Here is a 27,922-nt window from a genome sequence, read left to right on the forward strand (position 1 = left end):
GCACCAGGGCGCTGACTCCGATGAGCAGACAGTGGATGTGCAAAGCCCCACGTGTGCCTTATTTTTCCTCCTCTCCCTCCCGCTTCTCCACCTGTGATGCCCAGGATATATCCTGAGAAAAGAGACTAATGGAAAGGACGAATAGAAGACAACACAGACATACTGGCAGCCTCTACTCTGTTTTACTCCAGGCTTGCCGAGCACTAAGCCAAGGTGCGTGCCCCCTGGATGGGGGTGAGGAGATACAGAAGGAAAGGGAACAGTCACCCCATATTTTGCTGAAGGCAAAGTTTAAAAACCACAAGATGAATTCATGCATTCAGCAAATATTTACTGAATGCCTACCAAGCCAGGCCCTGTTCTGAGCACTTTGTTAAAACCTATAGTGTACCTGGCACCAGATTTCCTCCCCACAGGCCTGAGGTTTGATGGAATCTTTGTAGTGAATTAGATTGACTTTGCTGTGTCTAGAGGTCAATTTCTGGCAGGGGTTTCTGAGGCCTGGAGGCTTGACCTCACAGCTGGACATTATCCAGGGACTTCTGAGCAACAAACCTCACATAGATTTTTTTTGGAAATGAAATATTCTGGGGCCCCAGGACTACCCACAGAGGTCACACGAGAGCCTCAGTGCTCCCAAAGTGTCTAACGTACTGAAGTGGTAGAGGAGAGGTCACACTGAATTCCTAGCTGTTGATCTTTAACTCTCACCTGTTTTGAGAGTCTCTAATGTACGTTCCATAGAGAAATGTCCTCTATATGGTGTCAGATCTGTAAGACCAACAGCTAGGAATCCAACATTAGGTCTTGTTCTGTGGATTCTACAGCCGCAGGGAGCCACTTCGTGGCAGACTAATTTGCATAGATGAGCTCCCCAGTAAAGCCTCAGAGAGAGGGGCAGAGCACTGGTTACCAGTCTGTCTCCCAGACAGCCTACCAGAACGCCTGGTGACACGACAGCCTTCTGCCTAACCACAGAGAGGCTACTGTGGGGCAGAAGCAACGAGACGATGTGATCTGAAGGGCACGGCAGGCAGGATGGCGAAGAGCACAGCAGTTCACACCTGCCACGGGCAGTCTCTCCTTTCTCTACTGTGAATTTTGAAACAGGTGTATTGCCTTTGTAAGTGGCTTCCACGCAGTAAAGATAAAACAAATGGATTTTATCAGCCTAGGTGAAACAGGAACCCTATGGGTAAGAGAAAAGGCTTAAGTGTGCCTTGTCCTACAATGAAGAAAATAAAGCCAAACATAATAAAAGCTTCCAAATGAAGTCTAGCCCCCTCTATTCTTTCAACTAACCTCTGCTAGGAGAAAAAAAAATGTTTAACAAGAATTAAATTCTGTTTAACAAGCACTGCTTATAAAGACTAAGTTTTGACTATTTTCATTCAAGTCCTAGAAACATAAGAGGAATTCATCTATTATCCTGGGCCCACATGGCCAGGCCAGAATTCAAAACAACGGAGTATGAAACATTGGAACAACCTGATAAACTCACAAAATCAGGGCCACCCTAACCTCATCCCAAACTGGTTCGACATTTTGCTTGGGGGAACTTGAGAGTGATTCTAGATGCACATCATCCAACAGAACTTTCCGCGGTGATGGCAGTGTTCTAGACCTGCACTGTCCAATGTGGTAGCCACTTGAAATGTAGTTAAAATGACTGAGGAACTGCATTTTAAGTTTTATTTCATTTTAATTAATTTAAATTTAAACAGCCACATGTGCCTAGTGGCTACCAAATTGCACAGTGCAGATTCTAGAAAGTACTAATTCCAGCCATGTCTCTCTAGCATCACTTTTTTCTCTGCCAAAAATGACAACTATCTGCTTCCTTCTGCCTTCTCAGTGATAATACCCAAGATTCCTGCTGGGATCCTGCGGAGACGCAACTCTGTAGTCCCACAAATATTAAGTAAAAATTTGCTTGAACTGATTACTTAGACAATGGAGAGATTTCTCACTTCCTCGGTATAGAAAATAAGATTGAAAACCCGCTGAAAGCTCTTCTATACAGATAATTGTCATAAACATGAAAGGAATGACAGGATTAGAAAATCACCACTTGCCCCTCACAGTGTAATAATTGTTTTGAGAATTGTCATAAACATGAAAGGAATGACAGGATTAGAAAATCACCACTTGCCCCTCACAGTGTAATAATTGTTTTGAGACAATTTTACCAGTGGGTAAAAGATTGTTGGGAATCTGACTATTCATATGATGTTAAAGGATCACTCTATAGGTAACTTTTTAGTTACAAAGGGAAAACAGTGCTTTTATGGAGAGACCTGGCGTCTAAAGTGATCAAATTTAACATCACTAATAAAAGGAGAGCCTGACAACATGCACCACCTGATATGATGCAACAAGAAAGCATAACATCACTTTTACATTATTTTTGCCCCCCCCCAAAAATGATTATCTATCTCTACTCAAGAGGAAAACAAATTTAAAAAATCTACTTTGTAGGGCATTATGCAAGACAATTATCCTGAAAATCCTGACTCCCTAAAAAAAAAAAACCCTCAATGTCATAAGAGACAAAAAGGAGGAGGGGAGGATTGTTCTAGATTAAAAGAGACTAAAGAGGTGACAACCAGGTCAGTCAGAGCACACAGTGGCCACCACGGGCCTGAATTTAAAAAAAAAAAAAAAAAAAAAAGATGACAACCAAAGGAAACTTTGATTGGATCCTGGATCCTGTGTGTGTGTATAAAATTCATGTTACTTTCTCAGGTGTGATAAATATACTGTGATTATGTAGAAGACTAGATTCCTAGGGGATACATGCTGAAGTATTTAGGGGTAGAAGTCATGATATCTATAACGTACTCTGAGGTACTCAGAAATGGTTGAGAGAGAGAGAGAGAGAAAATGACCCAAAAATGTATGACAAAATGTTAACAATTGGCGCATCCAGGTTAGAACTTGGATATTCATTGCTCTATTCTTTCAGCTTTTTTTACAGATTTAAAATTTTTCACAACTTAAAAACAATATTTAATTATATCTTTAGTGAAAATGTTTCACAAATACGTGAGTACAATTTCCTGTCTCTATAATTTAATCTAATTTACTAATAATGATGATTCGGGATCCTCATATTACTCCAGGGTCTGAAAAATCACAAATTGTAAAGATTCATGGACATAGGGTGCTATAACAGGTAAATAGGTAGATACAGAGTCTAGTAATTACACGGGTTTTTTAATCCCAGATAAATCTTAGAATATTCTGTTGAGGTTTTCCTCCTAAAAGTGAAGGGCAAGGAGAAAAATGCTAGTTAACTGAAACATATGGTTAACTAAATTCCAACCAAGACAGCCATCCTCAGATCTGGTTGTGCACATCCCCTGGAAACCTGCAGTTCTGAGCACAGGCCTACCCAGAGCCCCCGTTCCTTGCTTTTCCCTCCCTCTGCCATGGCAGTTCTGATCCTTGCTGCAGCCACTTGCTACCAACCACCTGCCTGAGATGCAGCCCAACTCCTGGCCCACTCAGAGCCTCCAAAGACCTCTGGGGCCCTCCCACAGGTGGAGTAACTTGGGAGGGCCCCTTGGAGGGTCTCGGAGGTACCTGCTACTGACATAAGTGCTGAATAGGAGAAAGTAAACCTGCTTCCCAGCTTGCTACCGGGTTTTAAATGCCAAAAGAAAACAGACCAGGGGACTTGCAACACAGACCGTGTTCTGCGATTTCTTTCCCCATTCAAGGCTGTTTACTTCAGGACAATTGAATGATTACTTTTCTGGCAGGGTTGAGGGCCTCTTGGACCAATCCCCAAGGATGATAATGGACCCCTACAAAGGGCCTCACCCTTGGGGCAGGGCGTGTGGTGGTGTGCTGGGCAGCAAGAAAGACCAGGTACAGTATTTTAAGTACAGTGCTTCAGAAGACTTAGGGTTCGTTAACTTTCTGAAATTCCTGGTTTCAGGAAACTGTCCACAATATATATTTCCCTCCTGACCTGTTATAACGCTTTTGATCTAGGCCACTATATAAATCTAAAACTTCTGTGCTGTTTTATTACATCATATTTTAGCACTCCCCTGATACATCAGGGTTGAGCTCATCTAAGCACATACAACAGTCTTTTCTTCCAGAATGAATTGAATTATCCTTACTTTCATTAAGAATAAGACAAATGTGGTAATCCCATACCAAATGAGAAAACAGAGCTATCACACTGATGTGCTCATTCTGGAATGAATACAAAAAATGAATCATTTCCCTTTTGATATAGTATGTACATTCTGATCAACCACCATATAAAATGCCATGAAATCTCAGAAATTTTAGAAGCTAGATTTAATCAACAGGTTTTTATTTTTTAACTGGAATGGCTGAGGTCCTAAATAATTTGGGGAATATGAGACACACACGTTCATATAAAACCTTGAACAACAGTTCAGAATCTGAATTCTCTCATGTCCCAAGTGTAATAACTTGCACTTTGCCTGAGGGACCTTCCTTCTTGAAGGTTGGATATTTCAAAGGAAAGGATTTCCCCTGCTACTTAACTGGTAGTTACAGTCAGGTCTCTGAAAATGAATTTGTGTGTGTGTGTGTGTATTTTAAACAGTAGAAAAAAGTGTGAATCCAGGGAACTTAAATGCTTCAATTAATTGTATGCATGTCATTACAGTTTACATTGGGGCCTGGCAATAGCCCAAGATTCATGCCCCATTACAGGTACTGCTGCTTTTACCACTGTCCTCAGAGAGTAAAACACTTTCACAACGAGAAGAACAGAGTTCAAGCTTGTTTTGTGTTTGATTTATCTACCAGCACCCAGAATCAGATCAGGAAGAAAGCATGCCAGTTAAAGATACGGAAAGGAAAGAAGAAACACTAAAGTCTTTACTCTGATAGCCCAAAATCACCACCCTTAGGCATAATCAAATCATAAACTTGGATGGACACTGAGAAACACATTGCATTAGAAGAGTCTTTCATTATCTTCTGATTTAAAGAAAAATCTGCTTTTTGTATCTTCTGATTCACCACGATAAGGTACAAGTACACAAATTCATACTTAAAAAGTAAAACAGCACTGGTGCTTAATTAAAATGGTATAAACTATACCCCAGTCATGGCTGAAATACAAAATTCGAGTTCTCTTTATGAGTTAAAAGCCTTGTTTACTAGATCACAAGCAGAATTTGGTGGGGAAAGCGTCTGTGGCTCTGAAAATGGGCTGCTTTTAACACTGAGCTCAGCTGTGCACGGAGAGACTCGCCAACTCCAGCTTTGGTGCCACACACTGTCCAAAACGGGGCGAGGGGGGACAGACTCTCAGGAACACCAACACATCAATCAGCCCAGAGGAGGGTAGAATAATGATTAACCGGACCTCCTGCCCCTTTTCAAAAAGGGGCAGACGGTTGGCGCACACGGGGAAGGAAGAAAGAGACAAACAGCATAAAGAGAAACATCTCAGGTTAGAAAGAGGAGAAAAGCCAGGCCCAGTTAATTTGTTTCTGAGGATGCCCTGTGTCACCTGAAGTACTGCCAGCGGTGTTCGTTCTGGTCCTCTTCGGAGGGCTCCTCGACGCCAACTCTGGGCAGCAGAAGAAGGGAACATGAGTGTGACGGGGACAACAGGGGAACCAGGAGCTCTGGGCACATGACCTGGACCACGTCCATCAAGGAATAAAATCCGCACCCCCTCTTAAACTGTCCCCCTGTTCTCTAAAACCCAGAGAGGCTGCTAAATTTACATCAAAAGCAACAATGTTAGCAGCCAGGTCAAATGAGGATTGATTAGGAATGAAGACAAGCCTCTCAAAATATAACGTAATGAAATCAGAGTAATAAATGCAACTCATAGAAAATGACTTCATACGATGTTTCAGGAATTCATCTGTTCCATAAAGCAAGACACATCCATACAAAAACTAGAAAACCGAAAGTTGTTATTAAACATATATTTGAAGTGTTTACACGCAGTTTTACACATATTTGACAGAAAGAACACTGTATCACTGAAAACAGCAACAACAGAAGATAAAATGGCCTTTTTTTCTAGACAAGTAATCACACTGTCCATGGGTTGAACCCGAAGGTCAGGAACCCAACTTCTGCTATTCTCTTTACCTTATGGCTTCAAGAGTTGACACGGTCTATTTTCACCTCCCTTAATAATTGCTGGGTTATTCAGACTACATTTGAATTACACCATCATACTAAGAGCAGGGTTTCACAACCTCAGCACTACTGACTGACATTTTGGGCCCTGGCCTCTACCTGCAATATACCACCAGTAGCACCCCCCTCCGGCTGGAGCAACCAAAAATGTCTCCAGACATTGCCAAATGTCCTGAGAGGGCAAAACTGCCCATAGCTGAGAACCTCTACTCTAAGTCCTGCATTCTCAGTGGGGGGTGATATAGACCCCAGGGGCATGAAAATTGGTTCTTATGGGAGAAAAAATTTTTTTAGATATTACAGTGGTTTGTAGCCCTCTAAAGCACCATAGTACATAAACAGATATATAGATCTGTGGTATTAAAATTTCAGTGGAAGAGGTAGATAAAAAGAACATTTTTAAAGGCTCTTATTTAGAGGGGCAATGATGGAAAAAAAAGGTTGAGAAACACTGTGCTAGACAATGCCCAAATACTCATGCTACTAATATGCCCTGAAATAAGCAAGTGAGAACACGATGCTTCTTAAGGTGGTACTTTTAATTAGGTATATGTTCAGAATGTGACTTAAACCAGACTATAGTATTGAAAAATTATAACAAATTCCAGAAAAGCAAGCTGGATTCCATTAATGTAAGATTCACTAGTAATAATAATAGTAATAGCAGCAGTATTAAGGTTATGATTAGCAATGATAATGTTATAGCTAAAATACACTAAATGCTTTCCATGTGCCAGATGGTACATTTAATGGCAGAATTCTTTATCATGTTTATTTGGTATCACATTTTATCTTCACACTGTTGTCATCCCCATTTACCCAGACAGGAAACTGAGAGCAAGAGAGGTTAAATAAGTTGCCCAAGGTCACAAAGGTAGAAAATGATGGAACCAAGATTGCAACTGAAGCTGTTAGATCCCGGAGCCCTAGCTCTACACCTTACAGGATATTGCCTTTGACTACAAGGTGGCATCTTTAAATTCTTTTGAAATATCCAGTAACAAATGCTATTACATAAAGATCTCAGGGCTTCTCCCTGCCTTTATTCCTTAATTTATCTTATAAAGAGCTTTATCTTAAACTCTCAGTGTGACAGGATTATACCTAGCAGAGTGACCTTACTTGTCCTTGAGTGACTGTATTGCTGTACTCTGGGGTATGAAGGTTATCCTGTTCATTTGGCTGCCTGGGTGTATGCCATTAACCCCCCACAATCACCACCACTTCATTGGTGTGTCACTTGAAGCTGGGCCTCCCAAGAGGACAGCCACCATGCCACCAAAATGTGCTCAGGACATAGATGAGGCTCATCTGATGAATCTGCGCATCTGATGGTTTTTTCAAGTTGCCAAAATTACAACCTTTGTGAATAACAACAACATGCTCAAGAGACTAAGAAAAATAGTATGTAGTTTGTATATTACCAGAAAGCCATTTGAAGTTTGTATATTACCAGAAAGCAATTTAAGCATTTTGCCATTATGTTTTAAAATAGCAATCACATGCTCAACATCACTAATTATTAGAGAAATGCAAATCAAAACTACAATGAGGTATTACCTCACACCAGTCAGAATGGCCATCATTAAAAAGTCTACAAATAATAAATGCTGGAGAGGGTGTGGAGAAAAGGGAACCCTCCTCCACTGTTGGTGGGAGTGTAAATTGGTGCAGCCACTATGGAGAACAGTATGGAGGTTCCTTAAAAAACTAAAAATAGAATTACCATATGACCCAGCACTCCCACTACTGGGCATATACCCTGAGAAAACCATAATTCGAAAAGATACATGCGGGAGTTCCCTGGTGGCCCCCGTGGTTAGGATTCTGGGCTTTCACTGCTGTGACCCGGATTCAATCCCTGGTTGGGAAACTGAGATCCCACAAGCCGTGTGGTGTGGCCAAAAAACAAAACAAAAAAAGATACATGCACCCCAATGTTCATTGCAGCACTATTTACAATAGCCAAGACATGGAAGCAACCTAAATGTCCATCAACAGAGGAATGGATAAAGAAGATGTGATATACGTGTACACACACACACACACACACACACACACACACACACACACACACACGATGGAATATTATTCAGCCATGAAAAAGAATGAAATAATGCCATCTGCAGCAACATGGATGGTGAATCACTTTGTTGTACTCCTGAAACTAGCACAACATTGTAATAAATTAACTATATTTCAATTTTTTAAATGGTTAAAAAAAAATAAAAAAACAAAATAGCAATCACAAAATTCCAATTTAAAAAGTTAAGTTGGATTTCTGGAAAGCAGTGACCTGGCTTTGGATTTGTGGTTACATTCATTTTATATTATATACAGACTAGAAATTAGCCATGGTTAAAAGTCATAGCTAACTCCTAATTATTTATGGAGGAACTCCAAGTCCTACCCTGGGCTTCTGACTTCTGGGCAGCCACTTAGCAGCTGATCAGGACCTCTGTCAGCAACCTGGAGAAGTAAGAAACAACTAGGTACTGATCTTACTGAGGTCACCGGATGTCAAAACACCACACTGAACTTCAGGGGGTTTCCGAATCATTTTAGAATAAGAACCCGGTCCACATAAATGATTCGTGGCCATTAAGTAACACCACAAGCACAAGCCACAAAAACCAGTCTCATTACCTTATTTCTGAGGGAATTTCTTTTGATGTAATGTCCATAAATGTCAGTTTCTACCTCTAACATATCACTATTTATACACATCTGAATAAAACGCAATGAACTGACACCATATGTATTTTTCACCAATGGCACACTTTGCTTCATTACACTATCTGGGTAGAGTTGGACAGAAAGAAGGAACTATTAAAGATAGAAGCAGATTGAAATTGAAAACAGAGAAACAATACAGAAAATCAATGAAATAAAAAGCTAGTTCTTTGAAAAGATCATTAAAATTGACAAACCTGTAGCAAGACTGAAAGAAATAAAAAAAAGAGAGAAGATGCAAATTACCAATACTGTATCATGAATGAAACATGGGATATCACTACAGATCTCACAGACATAAAAACAATAATAAGGTTATGCTATGACCAACATAAACATGACAATTAGATGAAAATGACCAATTTCACAAACTGCCACAACTCACCAATATGAGATATAGCTGTTCAAGAAATTGGCTTCATAATTTATATAATAAAACTCCTGGAAAAGAAGACTCCAGGACCAGTCGGTTTCACTGGAGGATTCCATAAAACCTTCAGGAAGAACTAACACCAATTCTAAACAACCTCTTCCAGAAAACAGAAGAGTAGGAAACATGTCCCAACTCATTTTGAGAGGCCAGATTACCCTGATACCAAATCAAAGGCAGTATGAAAAAAGAACACTACAGACCAGTATCCCAAATCCTTAACAACATATTAGTTAACAGAATTCAGCAATATGTAAAACATTTATGTATACACCACAACCAAGTGGTGTTTAACAAGCAAGGGTGGTTCGATATTTGAAAATTACTCAATGTAACCTATCATATTAACAGGCTAAACAAGAAAAATCATATGATCATATCAATTGATACACAAAAGCATTTGATAAAATTCAACATCTGTTCATGATAAAACTCTCAGAAAACTAGCAATAGATGGGAACTTCCTCAACTTGATGATGAACATCTACAAAAACCCTACAGCTAACATCACAGTTACTGGCGAAAGACTGAATGCTTTCCCCTTAAGATCGGGAACAAAGCAAGGATGTCTGCTCACATCACTCTTATTTAACACAGTACTGATGGTCCTAGCCAGAGCAATAAGTTAAGAGAAGGAAATAGCACACTGGTTGGAAAGGAAAAAATGAAACTGTCTCTATTTGCAAATGATCTGATGGTCTACATAGAAAGTCCGAAAGAATTTATAAAAACAAACAAAAAAAACTCTCCTAGAACAAATAAGTGAAATTGGCAAGGTGTCAGGATACAAGGTCAACCTACAAAAACCAGCCGTATTTCTATATCCCGGCAATGAACACACAGAACCTGAAAATGAAGATAGAATAACATTTAAAATAGCTCAAAACGAAGAAGAAATACTCAAGACGTAACTCTAACACACACAGGCATTCTATGCTGAAAACTATAAAATACTGCTAAAAGAAATCAAAGAAGACGTAAATAAATGGAGAAACGTGCCGTGTTCATGGATTGGAAGACTGAATAAGGTAAAGATGTCGATTCTCCCCAAATTGATATACAGGTTTAACACAATTCCTATGAAAATCCCAGCACAAGTTTTTTTAAAAAATGTAGACAAGCTTATTCTAAAATGTATATAGAAAGGAATTAGAAGAGCTATGACAATTTTGAAAAAGAATAAAGTGGGAGGACCCACTCTGCCTGATGCTCAAGCTTATTATATAACCATAGTTATCAAAAGTGTGGTACTGGTGGAGGTACAGACACATAAATCAACACAGCAGAAGAGAAACAGACCCGAATGCTTATAGCCAACCGATTTCTGGCAAAGGAGAAAAAGTAATTCAATGGAGTAAGGACAGTCTCTCTTACAAATTGTGCTGGAACAACTGGATAGCCATAGTCAAATAAAATAAAATAAAACCTCAACCTAAACCTCATGTCTAATATAAAACTTAACTTAAGATGGATCACAGATTTAAATGTAAAGCATAAAACTAAAAAACTTTTAGAAGATAACATAGAAGAAAATCTTTGGGACCTAGGGCTTGATGAAGAGTCCTTAGACATAACACCAAAACCATGATGTTAAAAATAAATAAATAAATAAATAAGTTGCATTTCATTAAAATTAAAAGTTCTGCTCTATGACAGACTGTTAAAAGGATTAAAAGACAAGCTACACACTAGGAGAAAACATTTGCAAACCACATATCTGATAACAGACTAGTATCTAGAACAAATAAAGAATTGACAAAACTCAATTAAAAAAACAAATAATCCAATTAGAAAATGGACAAAAACCTTGAACAGATATTTCACCATTGCTTATTTGAATGGCAAATAAGCACATGAAGAGATATTCAACATCATCAGCCATGAGAAATGCAAATTAAGACAATGCGTTATCCCCACATGCCTATTAGAACAACTGAAATAAAAAAGTGTCAACACCAAATGCCGGCAAGGATATGGGAGAAACTGGATCCCTCATACACAGTCATTTCCTGACCTCTCACCATGTGCTAGCTGTTATGTTCTAAGTGCTATCTATATATCCCATTAATATTTTCACAACAATCCAATTATTATATGTGTACATATACAGCTTGCACGCATCAGGGAAAGTAGCCCACGCTTCCGGCTCTGGGTAGGACTACTTCAACGGCCCATTTTTTGAAAAGGGTTATGAGAAGTGCAAAATGTCACAAGTCAACTGTCTACTCTCAGTGGAAAGTTATTTGGTCCTGTATGTGTTGGAGGGGGGGCGGTCAGAAAAGAACTTATGAAACAGCCTGAAAAACAAACACGATTTAACCAGGCTCTGAGCATCCAGGGCACCTACTGGGTAACCAGATAAATAGGAGCAGGAAGTAATCTCAGAGAGGTCACCAAATGCAAAGATTCTCAACTCTGTGCAGGGTAAACCTCCTTTCTTGCTCTTATTCTGCTACACAGAACAAAGATGATACCATCTTGTCTCAAGTTTAAAGCCAAAACTCTGTACATTTTCTTCTTCAGATTTCTACTTCCAGAGATGAATTATTTTCCTTAATATGACTCTTGAGATTCACGCCAGAAAACTGAAATTTTAATCATCCTGAATTTTACAACATGAAAACGGTCCCTAACACAGCAAGCCTTTTGGGCAGTATAGCACAGTAGCTAAGAGTGTGCCTGGGTTCAAATCCCAGCTTGCCCACTTAAAGCTTTGTGACCTTGGGCAAGTTACTGCTCTATGCCTCAGTTTCCTCAGCTCTAAAATGAAAATAATAGTAGTAGCTCCCTTATAGGAATGCTATGAGGATTATCTTAATGTACATGTTGGCATCGCAACTGACACCTGCAGCACAAATGTTAGCTATTGTAAGACTCTTACTGATAAGCCCACCCAGGTTGTGCAGACCCACTCAGATCTGAGGCTGAGACCCACTAACCCAGAAATGGTGCAGCCGGCAGTGGCCACGCCCAGGAATCCCTGCCTCCCATCAATATAAAAGTTCCAGAAGAGGGAGACTATTCTCTCAAATCCCAGTTTCCTCCCTGACCCCAAGGATGACTGCAAGATCCTTGTCAGTTTCTCCCTCCTCCAAGCTAGGTGTACTCCGCAGTTGTCAGCCCTGAGCAAACTAACAGCCAGCAGAGAAAGGAAAAAAAACATTGCCATCTTGTGGCTTTTCAGAGAATTCTTCACACCTATGCACCACCCAAGTCTTCTCATTCCCAGCATGTTCACCCTTTGCAGATCTGAAACTGAGGCAAGTGGCAAGAGCACTTTCGATGACGCAGAGGGCACACTTAGAGCTGCAGGGACCTGGAGAAAAGGTGACAGCACGCTTTTATTTAACGTGAAGGACTACGGAGGCCAAAAGACATGAGGAGCTTGTCTTAAACCAGGGCCAGAGTTAGGCTGTGGGTCTCCTGACCCCTGTTCCAATGTCCTCTTTACTGTAAGTTGCTGGAGCTCACAAGCACAGTTTGCAACTCAAATGCTCTTAAAAAAAATCAAACTTGGGTCAATGACCCTCCATCCTGACACAGCTACAAAACCGGAGGCCGGGGATGTCCATGAGGCTGCAAGAAATGAGGGTTATGCAGGAAATGTCACCTCTTCTGTGCACTAAAGCAAGAAGAGACACAGCATACAGTTTCCTCCTAAAACAAAACTCTAATGGCCTCCCTTTATTTCCAGCTGATGAGCTTATTTTTCAAGGCCTTAGGTTTGATTTCAGAGGAATGTGAAATGCCAGACATTGCCAGCAGCTATGTCTATTCTCTCTCCTGCAGCTTTAAGACTTTTTGAATTCTTGCCCAAATGTCGCGGCACTAGCAAGGTCCAGGTGTTTCTAATTCCTTGTGTTTTTGTACCCAAAAACAGTTTAATGATTTTTTTTTTCTCGTGGAAAATTTAATACTCTGAATTTTTATTTATTGTTTTTTAATTTTTAATCCTTCCCCAAACAAAACAAGAAACTATAAAAGCCTTCCATGCACTAAGCTGTATGTAGCACACCCTGCATGGGAATAGTGACATAGTTAGACACAAAACTGGCCTTGGTTTCAAACCGACCTTATATTAAGCCATGACAACATGGGCGTCGTGCCTCCACCAATGATCCAGACGGTGAAGAAGACAATGAGGAGGGTGGTCGTGAACATCATCTGGCGAGCGTAGGATGCCGTGTCTCGGATGGCCAGTGCAAATGCCATCGCTCCCCTGAGGCCTGCAGGGACCAAAGAGGAAGCTCTCTTGTCATAAGGATAAATAACAGTGTGTCCCCAAATCCACTGCTGCCACTTGGGGCTAATAAATTGTATCTGCTTATGCTTCAGGAGTCGAGTTGTTTTATACAGAAAAGAACTTTAAAGGAATAGGATATCCTCCAATTTGAAGTTCTCTTTTGCAAAATGCCCAAATGCAATGAGAAAAACAATGTACCGCTTTGTATAGCACATTTTAGAATAATAACACTCTTTTATTACTGAAATAATTCTCCTGCTAATAACATGAACCAAAAAGAAATATAAATAAGAAATAATCATACAAGCTCTCTAAGTCTGTGAACCAAGCACTACCCAAGCACTATACAGTCATTATAAACTTAAGAAGCAGGCTAGGTATGAGTATGTGAAATGCACAAAACAGCTCGGCACTTCCTTAGCAAAGCCAGGCAGAGAAGTAACAGTATAACCTGATCTATATCAGGAGTTGGTGACGTTTTCTGTAAAGTGTCAGATACTATTTTAGGCTTTGTGGGCCAAGAGGAAAAACCAAGGATGTTATGCAGGTACTTACATAAAAGAGAGAAAAAAAATTTCCACAAAATTTTATTGACAAAAACCAATAGTATAACAAGTACTATAAGTATAATATATAAGTACCATGTTATAAAACTATAATAGTAAGTAATAATAATAATAATGAGTTCAATTTATTGTAATCCAGGTCTACTAGTGAAAAGAATGGAATTCTTCTAGGGGTGGGAGATTTCAGTTAATTGGGTTTCAAAGTTAGTGTCCCCTATCATCAAATAGGTTGCAAATATTCATCTGTAAAAGCCATTCTTAGCCCGTGGGGTAGATGAAAACAGGCAGCAACCAAATTTGCTGACTCCTGATCTATAGCCACATTTTTATGTTCTAGAGCTTCTCTTTCTAAGCTCTTTTGTTCCTTCCCCATACCATGCTCCTAATTTGTTCTACAGTAAAGACTTAATCCATGGTCTTTAATAGCTATCTAGTATAAATTCCTATTCACCATGGGTAAGACTGTGTGTATATTATGAGAATGAAAAATTAATAGTCAGTATATTTATTCACATATTTTCCCACCTTTTCCAATAATTTCACAATTTCATTAACCTGAGAACTTCACAATTCACTAAAGAAGAGTGATTCAGTAAAATGTACATTAAAAAATAGAGCAAAGTTGATGTTCTCTATTAATCTGTCCTAGTCAAATACTGACACACATCTAGACCACCCTACAGCCAGCTACGACACCACTTAATATTTAAACCTTTAAATGGATGTTGTCTCAAAGAAGAAAACTTGAGGGCCAGAGAGAGACAACGTGTGCTCCATTCTTCTTTATTAGGTAAACACTGCAAGCAATATGAAGGTGAAACCTCAGGTATTTCTTTCACAGCCTTGAAGAATGAGTTCCTTTTGAAAGCCAGATTTCTCCCAGCAGAAAATAATTTTGATAGGAGATATCTTTAAACAGCACTGTGTACTTCTCAGTCTTTTAGCACAGAAGATAATGAACACACTTAAAGGTTTATCTAGGTGACTGAGCTATCTCCAATTCATCTTTCTCTTTTCCACTGGCATTTTTCTAATATGTATGGACGATCTGGTCTGTCATTACCCTCCTCAGAAACCTCTAATGTTTCCCAGTTGCTCTTGGATAAAAGCCCATCTCTTTGGCATGGCATTGGAGCTTCTCCGTGGTCTAGACTCCAGCAATGATTCTCGAAGTGTGGTCCTCAAACCAGCTGCAGCAGCAGCAGCCGAGAAGATGTTAGAGATGCAAATTCTCGGGGCTCACCCCGTACCCTCAGAATCACACTCTGGTGGTGGGGCCCAGCAATCTGCTTTTAACCGGCCCAACAGGTGAGTCAGATGCAACCTGAAGGCTTGCGCCAGTTTACATGCAATTTCCCTTTCCAACCTCATCCTCGTTCTGCATTGTCCCATGTGTCTCACATTTAAACCAGACTGCTACCCTTCCCTGAAAAAGCCACACACAAGCAATGCTTTCCTGCCCTTCCAACCTGCCACCTCCTGAAATGCCACTGCATCCAAGCCCAGTTCGAAGGCTACCCCTTGGCGAAGATGGCCCTGGGCCCTGCTTTTCTTTTGTGCAACTCACCAGCCTCTCTTGGGAGAAACTTAGCTCTTTGTGGACTGTGAGCTCCTGGAAGGAGGTGGGTTTCTGTATCCTCCACAACCTTGAAGCGTGACTTATATAACGAGGATGCTCAACAAACGTGTGTCAGAGAGAAAGGAAATCATTAGGGCGGGCTGTGTACTGAAGTGCAGATGCAAGCAAGGACTAGACAAAGCAACTGCTTTGCTGAGCAGTGCCTGCTGGTGTGATTTCAGTATGACTCTCTGAGGCCTCCAAGAACTACTGCGTGGCAGTAAAGGGCTGCTACTCACTTTGCCTCTTGTACAGCCCCTCCCCCTTCCCAGACAGAGGCACCTTTAAGGGTCATGGTGGCCTTTTGCCTATCTCCTCCCTCTGCTCTACAGAGATGCTCTTACTTGGGTCTCGTCTATAAAGTAGGAGGCTTTCCACTCTCACTGCACCATCTACCTCATGCCAATTGCTCTCTCCTTTCTTTATCTCCACATATCTCTTTGTTGTCCTTTGTCCCCTACGTGGCTTCTCCACTCTTCTCAGCTTTATAGTGAAGAGGAAGCATTTGGGAGACGGTGTAAGTCAAGCAGAACTATCACAGCTGTTACCTTCCAGTTTGGGGTTCATCTTGCTAATGTGAGTATATTTTATTTCTTTTACTCCATAGAAAGTTAATAAAACTCATTTTATTTACATTTTTTTTTTACCTGAAAACATCATCATGTGTTGAAAATTCCAGCCAATCTTGTGCCTTCTGCCCAAGTTGAGGAAGAAGGAGAGCGGATAGATGTGTGCAGCTCTGCCCAGGAAGATGGCAACCTGGCCACCAGGTGGAGGTTAAGGGCCCAACAGGTTTCCAGGATGGCACTTTCACACAACCTGTGACTGAGCAGAGAATTTTGAGAATGCCATGACACCTTGCTGTGATCAGGAGAGTTGCACAGAGAAGGCAGGCTGTCTCATTTCCCGCCAAACAAGGCTCAGCAGCAAGTGGGATTCCACTGGCCAATTTTCCCAACCTCCTGGCTCACAGAGACAATTTTTGGCCTGTTAAACACACTGTTGTACTTCTTGATTTGATTAAACTGATATGGACCAAGTCTCCGACCTACCTAAAAATGAGTCCAGAAATAAGCTAAGGTGCCGTGGCTGGGGCAGGGAGTTAAGAGAAGCAAAGAGCGTGCTAGACTCTATTGGAAGAAAAAAAATCACAAGAAGAAAAAACTACTAACCCCTGAGTCAAACTATAAAGAGAAAGCTTGCTGGGTGAGCTCATAAGCTTTGGTTGGAAGTAAACATCAGGGGTTTGTATGACCAGGAAGATCCTACAAATAAGAGGTGGGGAAACTTACAGCATTCCTACCATGATGACATATTCATATTCCTCACAAGGATCAGCCTGGGGAGATTTCTCTGCCTAAGTGGCTAACATATCTTTGGGGAGGTAAGAGATGGAAAAGGAGGAGTGTGGAAGAGGAACTCTTACTGTGCAAACCAAAGAATTCAGGGAAACCGGTCATTCGTCACTTGCTGAGTTTAGAACAGAGCCCAGCAGAGAGATGCACACTGCCCTGGTCATAGGAGGAAACCACTGTGGGAGCCAGAGGAACAGGGAGCTTCCGTTTCAACCAGCTGCCGGAGCTGCAGCTGTTTCGGACAGAAGCGAGGGCGGGACTATCTTCTGCCTTCTCTAGGATAAAATACTAACTACTTTTCTTCTTTTATCGCTCTCTTTTTTTCCCCTTTTTGCTACTGTTTTGTCTTCTTTTTAACAGAAGGAAAGAGGTCGTGCTTATAACATTCTATCCCAGGAGCCACGCATAAGTCCGCAAGTGGAAGCGGCCTTCCGGATTCACAGAGGCCCCGGCTCCCCCTTGAACAAGGCCCCTGCGCTGTGAACAAGGCAGCACTATCACTATCTCTCACAGGATGCCGTGCTAAGAATACAAATCAAAATGACATGCCAGGTCTTTCTTAAGAATAAAAACACTGATCCGCTGGATCTTTAGCTCTTGGTCTGTTGAGTGTGTAAATCTAAGAAATGAGCCCCAGTTGAAGCAGATAATACTCTCACTGGCAGGATTCTGGCGTGGCATTAGGCCACTGCCGCTCTCTAGCTGCTTGGTGAGTAGCATTTATACCTGCACAATAAATGAGAAGCCCAGAAGAGAAAAATACTCCTTTTTGGGGGGCCAGCATCCCAAGATCTAAGGATACCCATGAGACCTCAGAAAAGGTAAAAGGGAATAACCAGCAATAGTGGACTCCTGCTCAGAATTTGGAACACCAGGCTGAGCTGAACTGCTATAGTTCCAAGGCCCAGAAGAGTTCACTTTAATGAAAACAATAGGATCTGAGGCCAACTGAGCAAAGCCCTCAGCTGTCCACGCACTGCTGGGCATTCGTATCTCTCCTCACTTGAGAGGAGCCAACCCCCAAAACTGTGTCTCTCTTCCAAAAACTGCTCTCATGATGGGACTAAATCAAAGAACCCAGTATTTCTCCATTTTATCTTCCCTTCCTCTCCATTTCTTTTTTTGGGGGGGGGTTAAAGAAAAGGGTCACCAAACGGAAGCTTGGGTGAAAGCGTGCACACTGCCTGCAGGCTGCCCTGGGCAGCGAGAGGAAGGGCTGCTTGCAACCACGTGCAGCTCAGAGCAAGAGACACAGAACCTTCAGGTCTTCCAAACGGGGAACCTCCTGGATTGGAATTCACGTGGCAATAAGAAAAAAACAATTTGGGGGACTGATACGGGTTGCCGATTGTTAGCTCTGCTAGGAAGGGCGCTTTAAAAAACAAACTACCACCTGCCAATCACCAGTGTAACAGAAAGGCCACCTTACACAGAAAATGCAGAAAGGGCAACCCTAGAATCAACACCGGTCCTTGAAATCAAATACACTTAGCTTCATATTTACCACTTAAGCCTTCTTTTTCTCATCATAAAAACACCATGAACCTGTGCTGGCTTCGTCACCTCCCTACCAAACCAGAAATTATTGTTGTTACAGCTTCCGCAGCAGTGGTCGTCTTTCCGTGTAGAAAATGGGGGAACCAAAAAAAGGATACAAAAGCTCCAATGATGAAAACGGGGCTGAAAACGTGCTTCTGGAAGGTAAACAGCGCCAGGCCCATGTAGGAGAAGATGAAGTTCTCTGCCAGGAAGTGTAACACCTCAAAGAGCTGCACGAAAAGGGAAAAGGAAGCCGTAAACCCTGTGGGTCCCCTCCCTTGTATTCGCAAGTCACTTGTGGGGACACAGGCCTGTCCCTCACCTGCTTCGTTCGACTTCTTGATTCCACCGACAGATTGTTGTAGGTGTAATGAGCTTGTGTGATTCCACAGAAAAGGACAGCTACAACGCCTGGCAAAAGAGTTAAAAAAAAAAAATCAATGGAGGGAAAAAAAGAAGCAGAAAAAAATCCTCCCTGAAACAAAAAGTTAAGGTAGGCAAGCCCAGCATATCCAACTTCCTGAAAGTTTTTGAAAATTTCCTATTATTGAAAGCTCCCTCTGCCCACACTTCTTATATCAACCTTTGCTTCTCCCAACCCTGCCCTCCTTCAAAGCCAAGGCCCCTGATTTCCCCCTTGTTCCAGTTTTAAGAGCATTCTCTCCCCTCTTCTAAACTACTGAATTGGCCATCTCTATGTGGCATTTAGCATTCATTCCCTCAAAGAGACTGTGAAGTGTGCGCCCATCACACACTTTTGTCATATTCCTCTCTGTTCACTGAATGAATGAATTTAATTTCAAACCAATGCTTTATATTTTTGCATGGTCCAAGGCTTCAGACAAAACGGATCCAGGGTACTAGTCCAATTATCCTGGCCCTGATAATCTAGATTTCTGGTTAACGGTGACTATTTTGTTGTGTAAGACAATTAACACACCTGGGACTTTGCCTATATATTTACAGATGATTGTCAAGTTTTAAAGGAAGTGAGGCATATAAAGATATGCTGCAATATTTTGAAAAGACGATAAAAAGGACTTTCGAAGTACCTGGATTATGTATAGTAACTGTACTTGAGTTTTCTAATAGAAAAATCCAATGATTTATTTTTTTTAATGAGGGAATGTGAGGAACTAAAACCACATGATCACTCACACTAATAATCTATGAAACGGGCACCATAAAAACATAGTATTGAAAAGCAATGATTAAACAGACCAGAAACAAAACAAGGAAAAATCGTGCTCACACTCATCTGAGTAGAAGCAAAATTACCTTTAAAAGGATCTATATTTTGCTTGTTATTGCTGATACGGGTTTGTAAAATAACGAAGTGATACTGTTTGTAAAATAACGAAGCAATCCAGGGGAGGATACAAAAAAGGTGTTAATATATTCAGTAACTTTTGCAGCTAAGTATCTACTTATAGTTAGAATGAGTACTCAAAGATGTAACTAAGTTTGAAACAATAAAGCTTATCCTTTAAAAAATATGTAGCTCTGGGAAACTAAATTATTCATAAGGCAGAACACCAGCCTTGCTCAGCAGTCCTCCATATGGACACTCCATGAGTGGTTTATCAACTCTGGGCAGCAGCTACTTAAGAATTCTTCGCTCCCCTCAAGCTCCCACAGACTCCGCCACAGTGAGGGGAAGGGTGGCCAAGGGCAGAGGAAACCCACCAGTAAACCCACAGGCTTCTGCCAAGAGGAAGGTGCTCCACGACATCAGGAAGAAGAGGGCCGTCTCCAGCAGGGGGAAGCAGTGCAGCTTGGTAAACTTGGTCACGTCAGCCCCTGTCAAGGAACTGTCTCCAGCAACAAGCATCAGGGTCACCGAGAACCACACTCTCTTAGCGCAGGACCCCTCCCTAAGGGCTACCCTTTCCCTTCAGCTCTTCCTTTGGGGCCCCAGAGCTGCTGCTTGGTTTTTAAAGTAAAGAAAATGAAGCTTCCCAGTAGAATAGAGGTTTCCAAGGGCTGGGAGAGGGCAGGATATAGGGATCATATTGTTTAACGGGCACACACTTTCTGTTGGGGATGACGAAGAAGGTTCGGGAAATAGCGGGGATGGTTACACAACATTGTGGATGCACCTAAGGCCGCTGAATTGTACACTTAAAATGGTTAAAATGGCAAATTTTATGTTTATGTATATTTTACCAAAATTTTAAAAAAATAATAATGTAACATAACAAAAACCAACGAATCGTACACTTCAAATGGGTGAATTGTATGGTATGTGAATTTCATCTCAATAAAGCTGTTTTTTAAAATTAAGCTTTCTACAGAAACTGGAAATGGGCTTTCTGTGCTCCTTGCAATGGCCACATTTCTGAGAGGCACAGTCAAGGCCTGAGGTGTGACTGGCAGGTTAGCTCTGGCAGTGCTGGGAGTGCCTCAGGCAGGCCTGGGAAGATGAGGTGCGGCGACTCTGACCTCTGTGGGCCACTGAGGCCTGAGTCCACAGCAGGTGCCTAATGCATGCATGAGGGAGCGAGGGAGGCATAATGCCAGGGGCAACTACAAAGTGCTGGTGTCACCTTCTGGGATCGGCAATTCCCCTCCTAACACTGCCATTCCATGGCGGGCCAGCTCAGAACCATCTCATGAGTGGTTTCAATGAGCAGTATAAATCCCCAGCACATCAAAGGGCCCTGATGAAGAAAGCAGTCTAAATCTGTACGGTCCAATACGGTAGCCGCTAGCCACATGTGGCTACTCGACACTTAAAATGTGGCTAGTCTGAATTAAGATGTGCTGTAAGAGCAAAATACACACCATATTTCCAAGATTTAGTACAAAAGTTGAATGAATAAAATCTCATTAATAATTTGTATAAGTTTTGTTAATAATTTGTGTATCAACTCCAGGCTGAAATGATGGGGCTCCCATTACAGCTGTATTGGACACTAGTGATCTAAATGCCATTGAAAGAAGATATGATGAAGGACTGAGCACACCTGTGGAAGGCTTGCCTGCTCATTCTGCACTTTGCTTTTATGTTGGTTGGTTGGTTGGTTGGTTTTTAAGTCAATATTGTGCAGTCCTTGGCTTAAGGAAGGCCACCTTGCTGTAATTCCCCCAGATAGTCCCTGGCTAGTTACGGCCACGTTAGCCCCATATGGCCTGGAACAGTGGACAACAGCAGTCAGGCTGGGGCTAAAGTACTTCACAGCCTGCTTCCTCCCAGCCTCCTGAGAGGTGGTCCCTGATTCCCGGCCTCCTCCTGGCTCTTCTACTCTTTCCGCCCCACCCCATCCCCCCAAAAAAACTGACGCTTCCCCCAAGCTCCTATCTCCAACAGGTTTATAGGAAGGACAGAAAACACAAAGGTGAGGACAGAGCTAAGCCAACAGCTACACTCTCACACATTTTCTCAAACTCTTAGCTAGGCCATCGACTGTCATGTTTCACCAAAGGGTGACATTTCAGGAGCCCCCAGCCCCCCGTGGAACAATTAATATAAGATTCATTTCTGAAAGGAAGAACTGAGAACTTTCTTTTCCCAAGTGCAATGCCACATAGTCATACTTAGGCAGGGGCAGAAACTACAAAAAGGATATTAGAGCAGTCACAACACCAGTCACAGCTCCCATGGTAAAAGAGCCACTAAATATACCTAGAAAAATGCCAACTGACTTAAAAAAGGCAGCAGCATCAAAGGCATGAGTGTTCAGCCCCGCTGGCTGGTAGGCAACAATAGACCTGGAGTTTAAAGAGAGAGTTAAAAAACACTAAGCTGGTTTTACACCATGGTACTTACAAATATCGACAAACATAGGTATCTACACTCTGCAGAGGACTCCCCATGGTGCATTCGTTTAATTTAATCTTCAGTCACCATGTTATGATGGTATCAGCATTCCAATCGCTGCCGACTGGACAAAGCAACATAACTTTATCAACCAAGTTGATAAACCTCATTTAGAAAAGCACCCAATTCAAAATTTAACACTTTTAAGATGGGCCTCTGATTTTAGCCCAGAGCATTCAGGAAGCCAGAGTCTCTCTTCCCAGGCAGAAATATTGTTACTTACGAGGACAGTACAATGGCAACAGCATCATTTAGGACACTTTCTCCAAACAGAAGTGCATAAAGGTCCACATCTGCATGCAATTCATTAAATATCGCCAGTACAGTCACTAAAACATGGGCCAAAAGCATACACATTAGTTGCAGTTTCTGACTTTAAGCCATTGATAACAAATTCATAGAAGCAATTCTTATCTTTGGTGGGACAGGGTGGTTTGGGAGACAGTAAGGGAGTCAAAGATGGGTCGTCTGTCTATGGCAGAAATGAAAATGGCAATCTTCCTAATCTTAATGATATGATGCTTGATTCTAATAACACTGTGCTCTCCACTGTAATCCCGTCACACTTTGAAAACACTTCTATTACAGAACTTAAAAAATAATCACGATTAATGTGACTTGGCTCTACTGGTGGGTTGAAATCTCTTTGAAGGCAGAAACCCTATTTTATTTTTTATTTTATTGAAGTATAGTTGATTTACAAAGTTGTGTTAGTTTCAGGTTACAGCAAAGTGATTCAGATATATATATATATATATATATATATCTGAATACACACACACACACATACACATTCTTTTTCGTATTCTTTTCCATTATGGTTTATCACAGGATATTGAATATAGTTCCCTGTGCTATACAGTAGGACCCTGTTGTTTATCCATTCTATTGATACATATAACAGTCTGCATCTGCTAATCCAAAACTCCCACTCCATCCCTCGCCCACCCTCCTCTCCTTTGGCAACCACAAGTCTGTTCTCTATGTCTGTGAGTCTCTTTCTGTTTCATAGACACGTTCGTTCGCGTCATATTTTAGATTCCACATATAAGTGATATCATATGGTATTTGTCTTTCTCTTTCTGACTTACTTCACTTAGTATGGTAGTCTCTAGGTCCATCCATGTTGCTGCAAAGAAATCCTATTTTATTGATCACTGTGCTCCAGCATAGGGTCGGGGCACAGTGAAGGTTTAATAAAGGATTATGAAATAATGGAAGTCTTCACTTATAACAGAGTATACATAATTACACTTCTCACAGTTTTCACATTTCATAAACATTTAAAAATCAGCTATTTTTGATTAGGAACCAAGATGGCGAAGTAGAAGGACGTGCTCTCACTCCCTCTTGCGAGAACACCGGAATCACAACTGGCTGCTGGACAATCATCCACAGAAAGACACTGGAACTCACCAAAAAAGATACCCCACATCCAAAGACAAAGGAGAAGCCACAATGAGATGGTAGGAGGGGTGCAATCACAATAAAATCAAATCCCATAACTGCTGGGTGGGTGACTCACAAACTGGAGAACACTTATACCACAGAAGTCCACCCACTAGAGTGAAGGTTCTAAGCCCCACGTCAGGCTTCCCAACCTGGGGGTCTGGCAACGGGAGAAGGAATTCATAGAGAATCAGACTTTGAATGCTAGTGGGATTTGATTGCAGGACTTTGACAGGACTGGGGGAAACAGAGACTGCACTCTTGGAGGGCACACACAAAGTAGTGTGTGCATCGGGACCCAGGGGAAGGAGCAGTGACCCCACGGGAGACTGAACCAGACCCACCTGCTAGTGTTGGAGGTCTCCTGCAGAGGCGGGGGGTGGCTGTGGCTCACTGTGAGGACAAGGACACTGGCAGCAGAAGTTTTGGGAAGTACTCCTTGGCGTGAGCCCTCCCAGAGTCTGCCATTAGCCCCACCAAAGAGCCCAGATAGGCTCCAGTGTTGGCTCGCCTCAGGCAAAACAACCAACAGGGAGGGAACCCAGCCCCACCCATCAGCAGACAAGTAGATTAAAGTTTTACTGAGCTCTGCGCACCAGAGCAACAGCCAGCTCTACCCACCACCAGTCCCTCCCATCAGGAAACTTGCACAAGCCTCTTAGATACCCTTATCCACCAGAGGGCAGACAGCAGAAGCAAGAAGAACTACAATCCTGCAGCCTGTGGAACAAAAACCACACTTACAGAAAGACAGACAAGATGAAAAGGCAGAGGGCTATGTACCAGATGAAGGAACAAGATAAAACCCCAGAAAAACAACTAAATGAAGTGGAGATAGGCAATCTTCCAGTAAAAGAATTCAGAATGATGATAGTGAAGATGATCCAGGGCCTCAGAAAAACAATGGAGGCAAAGATCGAGAACATGCAAGAAATGTTTAACAAAGACCTAGAAGAATTAAAGAACAAACAAACAGAGATGAACAATACAATAACTGAAATGAAAACTACACTAGAAGGAATCAATAGCACAATAACTGAGGCAGAAGAACGGATAAGTGACCTGGAAGACAGAATGGTGGAATTCACTGCTGTGGAACAGATTAAAGAAAAAAGAATGAAAAGAAATGAAGACAGCCTAAGAGACCTCTGGGACAACATTAAACACAACAACATTTGCATTATAGGGGTCCCAGAAGGAGAAGAGAGAGAGAAAGGACCCGAGAAAATCTTTGAAGAGATTATAGTCGAAAACTTCCCTAACATGGGAAAGGAAGTAGTCACCCAAGTCCAGGACGCACAGAGAGTCCAATACAGGATAAACCCAAGGAGAAACACACCGAGACACATAGTAATCAAATTGGCAAAAATTAAAGACAAAGAAAAACTACTGAAAGCAGCAAGGGAAAAACGACAAATAACATACAAGGGAACGCCCATAAGGTTAACAGCTGATTTCTCAGCAGAAACTCTACAAGCCAGAAGAGAGTGGCATGATATACTTAAAGTGATGAAAGGGAAGAACCTACAACCAAGATTACTCTACCCGGAAAGGACCTCATTCAGCTTCGATGGAGAAATCAAAAGCTTTACAGACAAGCAAAAGCTAAGAGAATTCAGCACAACCAAACCAGCTCTACAACAAATGCTAAAGGAACTTCTCTAAGTGGGAAACACAAGAGAAGAAAAGGACCTACAAAAACAAACCCAAAACAATTAAGAAAATGGTCATAGGAACATACATATCGATAATTACCTTAAACGTGAATGGATTAAATGCTCCAACCAAAAGACACAGGCTTGCTGAATGGATACAAAAATAAGACCCCTATACATGCTGTCTACAAGGGACCCACTTCAGACCTAGGGACACATACAGACTGAAAGTGAGGGGATGGACAAAGATATTCCATGCAAATGGAAATAAAAAGAAAGCTGGAGTAGCAATACTCATATCAGATAAAATAGACTTTAAAATAAAGAATGTTACAAGAGACAAGGAAGGACACTACATAATGATCAAAGGATCAATCCAAGAAGAAGATATACAATTATAAATATATATGCACCCAACATAGGAGCACCTCAATACATAAGGTAACTGCAGCTATAAAAGAGGAAATCGACAGTAACACAATAATAGTGGGGGACTTTAACACCTCACTTACACCAATGGACAGATCATCCAAAATGAAAATAAATAAGGAAACAGAAGCTTTAAATGACATAACAGACCAGATAGATTTAATTGATAAAAACGGCAGATTACACTTTCTTCTCAAGTGTGCACGGAACATTCTCCACGATAAATCACATCTTGGGTCACAAATCAAGCCACAGTAAATTTAAGAAAATTGAAATCATATCAAGCATCTTTTCTGACCACAACACTGAGATTAGAAATGAATAACAGGGAAAAAAACGTAAAAAACACAAACACATGGAGGCTAAACAATACGTTACTAAATAACCAAGAGATCACTGAAGAAATCAAAGAGCAAATCAAAAAATACCTGGAGACAAATGACAATGAAAACACGACAATCCAAAACCTATGGGATACAGCAAAAGCAGTTCTAAGAGGGAAGTTTATAGCTATACAAGCCTATCTCAAGAAACAAGAAAAATCTCAAATAAACAATCTAACCTTACACCTACAGGAACTAGAGAAAGAAGAACAAACAAAACCCAAAGTTAGCAGAAGGAAAGAAATCATAAAGATCAGAGCAGAAATAAATGAAATAGAAACAAAGATAACAATAGCAAAGATCAATAAAACTAAAAGCTGGTTCTTTGAGAAGATAAACAAAACTGATAAACCATTAGTCAGACTCATCAAGAAAAAGAGGGAGAGGACTCAAATCAATAAAATTAGAAATGAAAAAGGAGAAGTTACAACAGACACGGCAGAAATACAAAGCATCCTAAGAGACTACTACAAGCAACTCTATGCCAATAAAATGGACAACCTGGAAGAAATGGACAAATTCTTAGAAAGGTATAACCTTCCAAGACTGAACCAGGAAGAAATAGAAAATATGAAGAGACCAATCACAAGTAATGAAATTGAAACTGTGATTAAAAATGTTCCAAAAAACAAAAGTCCAGGACTGGATGGCTTCACAGGTGAATCCTGTCAAACATTTAGAGAAGAGCTAACACCCATCCTTCTCAAACTCTTCCAAAAAATTGCAGAGGAAGGAACACTCCCAAACTCATTCTATGAGGCCACCTTCACCCTGATACCAAAACCAGACAAAGATGTCACAAAGAAAGAAAACTACAGACCAATATCACTGATGAATATAGATGCAAAAAGCCTCAACAAAATACTAGCAAACAGAATCCAACAACACATTAAAACGATCATACACCATGATCAAGTGGGATTTATCCCAGGGATGCAAGGATTCTTCAATATATGCAAATCAATCAATGTGATATACCATATTAACAAATTGAAGAATAAAAACCATATGATCATCTCAATAGATGCAGAAAAAGCTTTTGACAAAATTCAACACCCATTTATGTATGATAAAAACTCTCCAGAAAGTGGGCATAGAGGGAACCTACCTCAACATAATAAAGGCCATATATGACAAACCCACAGCAAACATCATTATCAATGGTGAAAAACTGAAACATTTCCTCTAAGATCAGGAACAAGACAAGGATGTCCACTCTCGCCACTATTATTCAACATAGTTTTGGAAGTCCTAGCCACGGCAATCAGAGCAGAAAAAGAAATAAAAGGAATACAAATTGGAAAAGAAGAAGTAAAACCGTCACTGTTTGCAGATGACATGATACTGTACATAGAGAATCCTAAAGATGCCACCAGAAAACTACTAGAGCTAATCAATCAATTTGGTAAAGCTGCAGGATACAAAATTAATGCACAGAAATCTCTTGCATTCCCATACACTAATGATGAAAAATCTGAAAGAGAAATTAAAGAAACACTCCCCTCTACCACTGCAACAAAAAGAATAAAATACCTAGGAATAAACC

The 27,922-nt window shown here is 41.1% G+C and overlaps 1 protein-coding gene across 2 annotated transcripts in view; it reads right to left on the bottom strand.

Annotated features, from left to right (window-relative positions):
* The window catches only part of SLC9A7 (solute carrier family 9 member A7), a 144,137-nt gene that overhangs the window by 25,383 nt on the left and 90,832 nt on the right, over positions 1 to 27,922 (bottom strand). The window contains exons 6-13 of one of the 2 annotated variants that reach the window (XM_057538738.1): positions 22,684 to 22,789; positions 22,210 to 22,351; positions 20,327 to 20,432; positions 18,963 to 19,051; positions 18,757 to 18,870; positions 16,394 to 16,505; positions 13,392 to 13,545; positions 5,510 to 5,569 (exon numbers count right to left, since the gene is read on the bottom strand). In XM_057538738.1, coding sequence (XP_057394721.1) covers positions 5,510 to 5,569; positions 13,392 to 13,545; positions 16,394 to 16,505; positions 18,757 to 18,870; positions 18,963 to 19,051; positions 20,327 to 20,432; positions 22,210 to 22,351; positions 22,684 to 22,789 — 883 coding nt within the window. The remainder of the gene's footprint in view (positions 1 to 5,509; positions 5,570 to 13,391; positions 13,546 to 16,393; positions 16,506 to 18,756; positions 18,871 to 18,962; positions 19,052 to 20,326; positions 20,433 to 22,209; positions 22,352 to 22,683; positions 22,790 to 27,922) is intronic. The other variant, XM_057538739.1, reaches the window with a different exon arrangement.

The sequence above is a fragment of the Balaenoptera acutorostrata genome, chromosome X (genome assembly GCF_949987535.1).
Source record: "Balaenoptera acutorostrata chromosome X, mBalAcu1.1, whole genome shotgun sequence".
In the NCBI taxonomy this organism is placed as follows: domain Eukaryota; kingdom Metazoa; phylum Chordata; class Mammalia; order Artiodactyla; family Balaenopteridae; genus Balaenoptera; species Balaenoptera acutorostrata.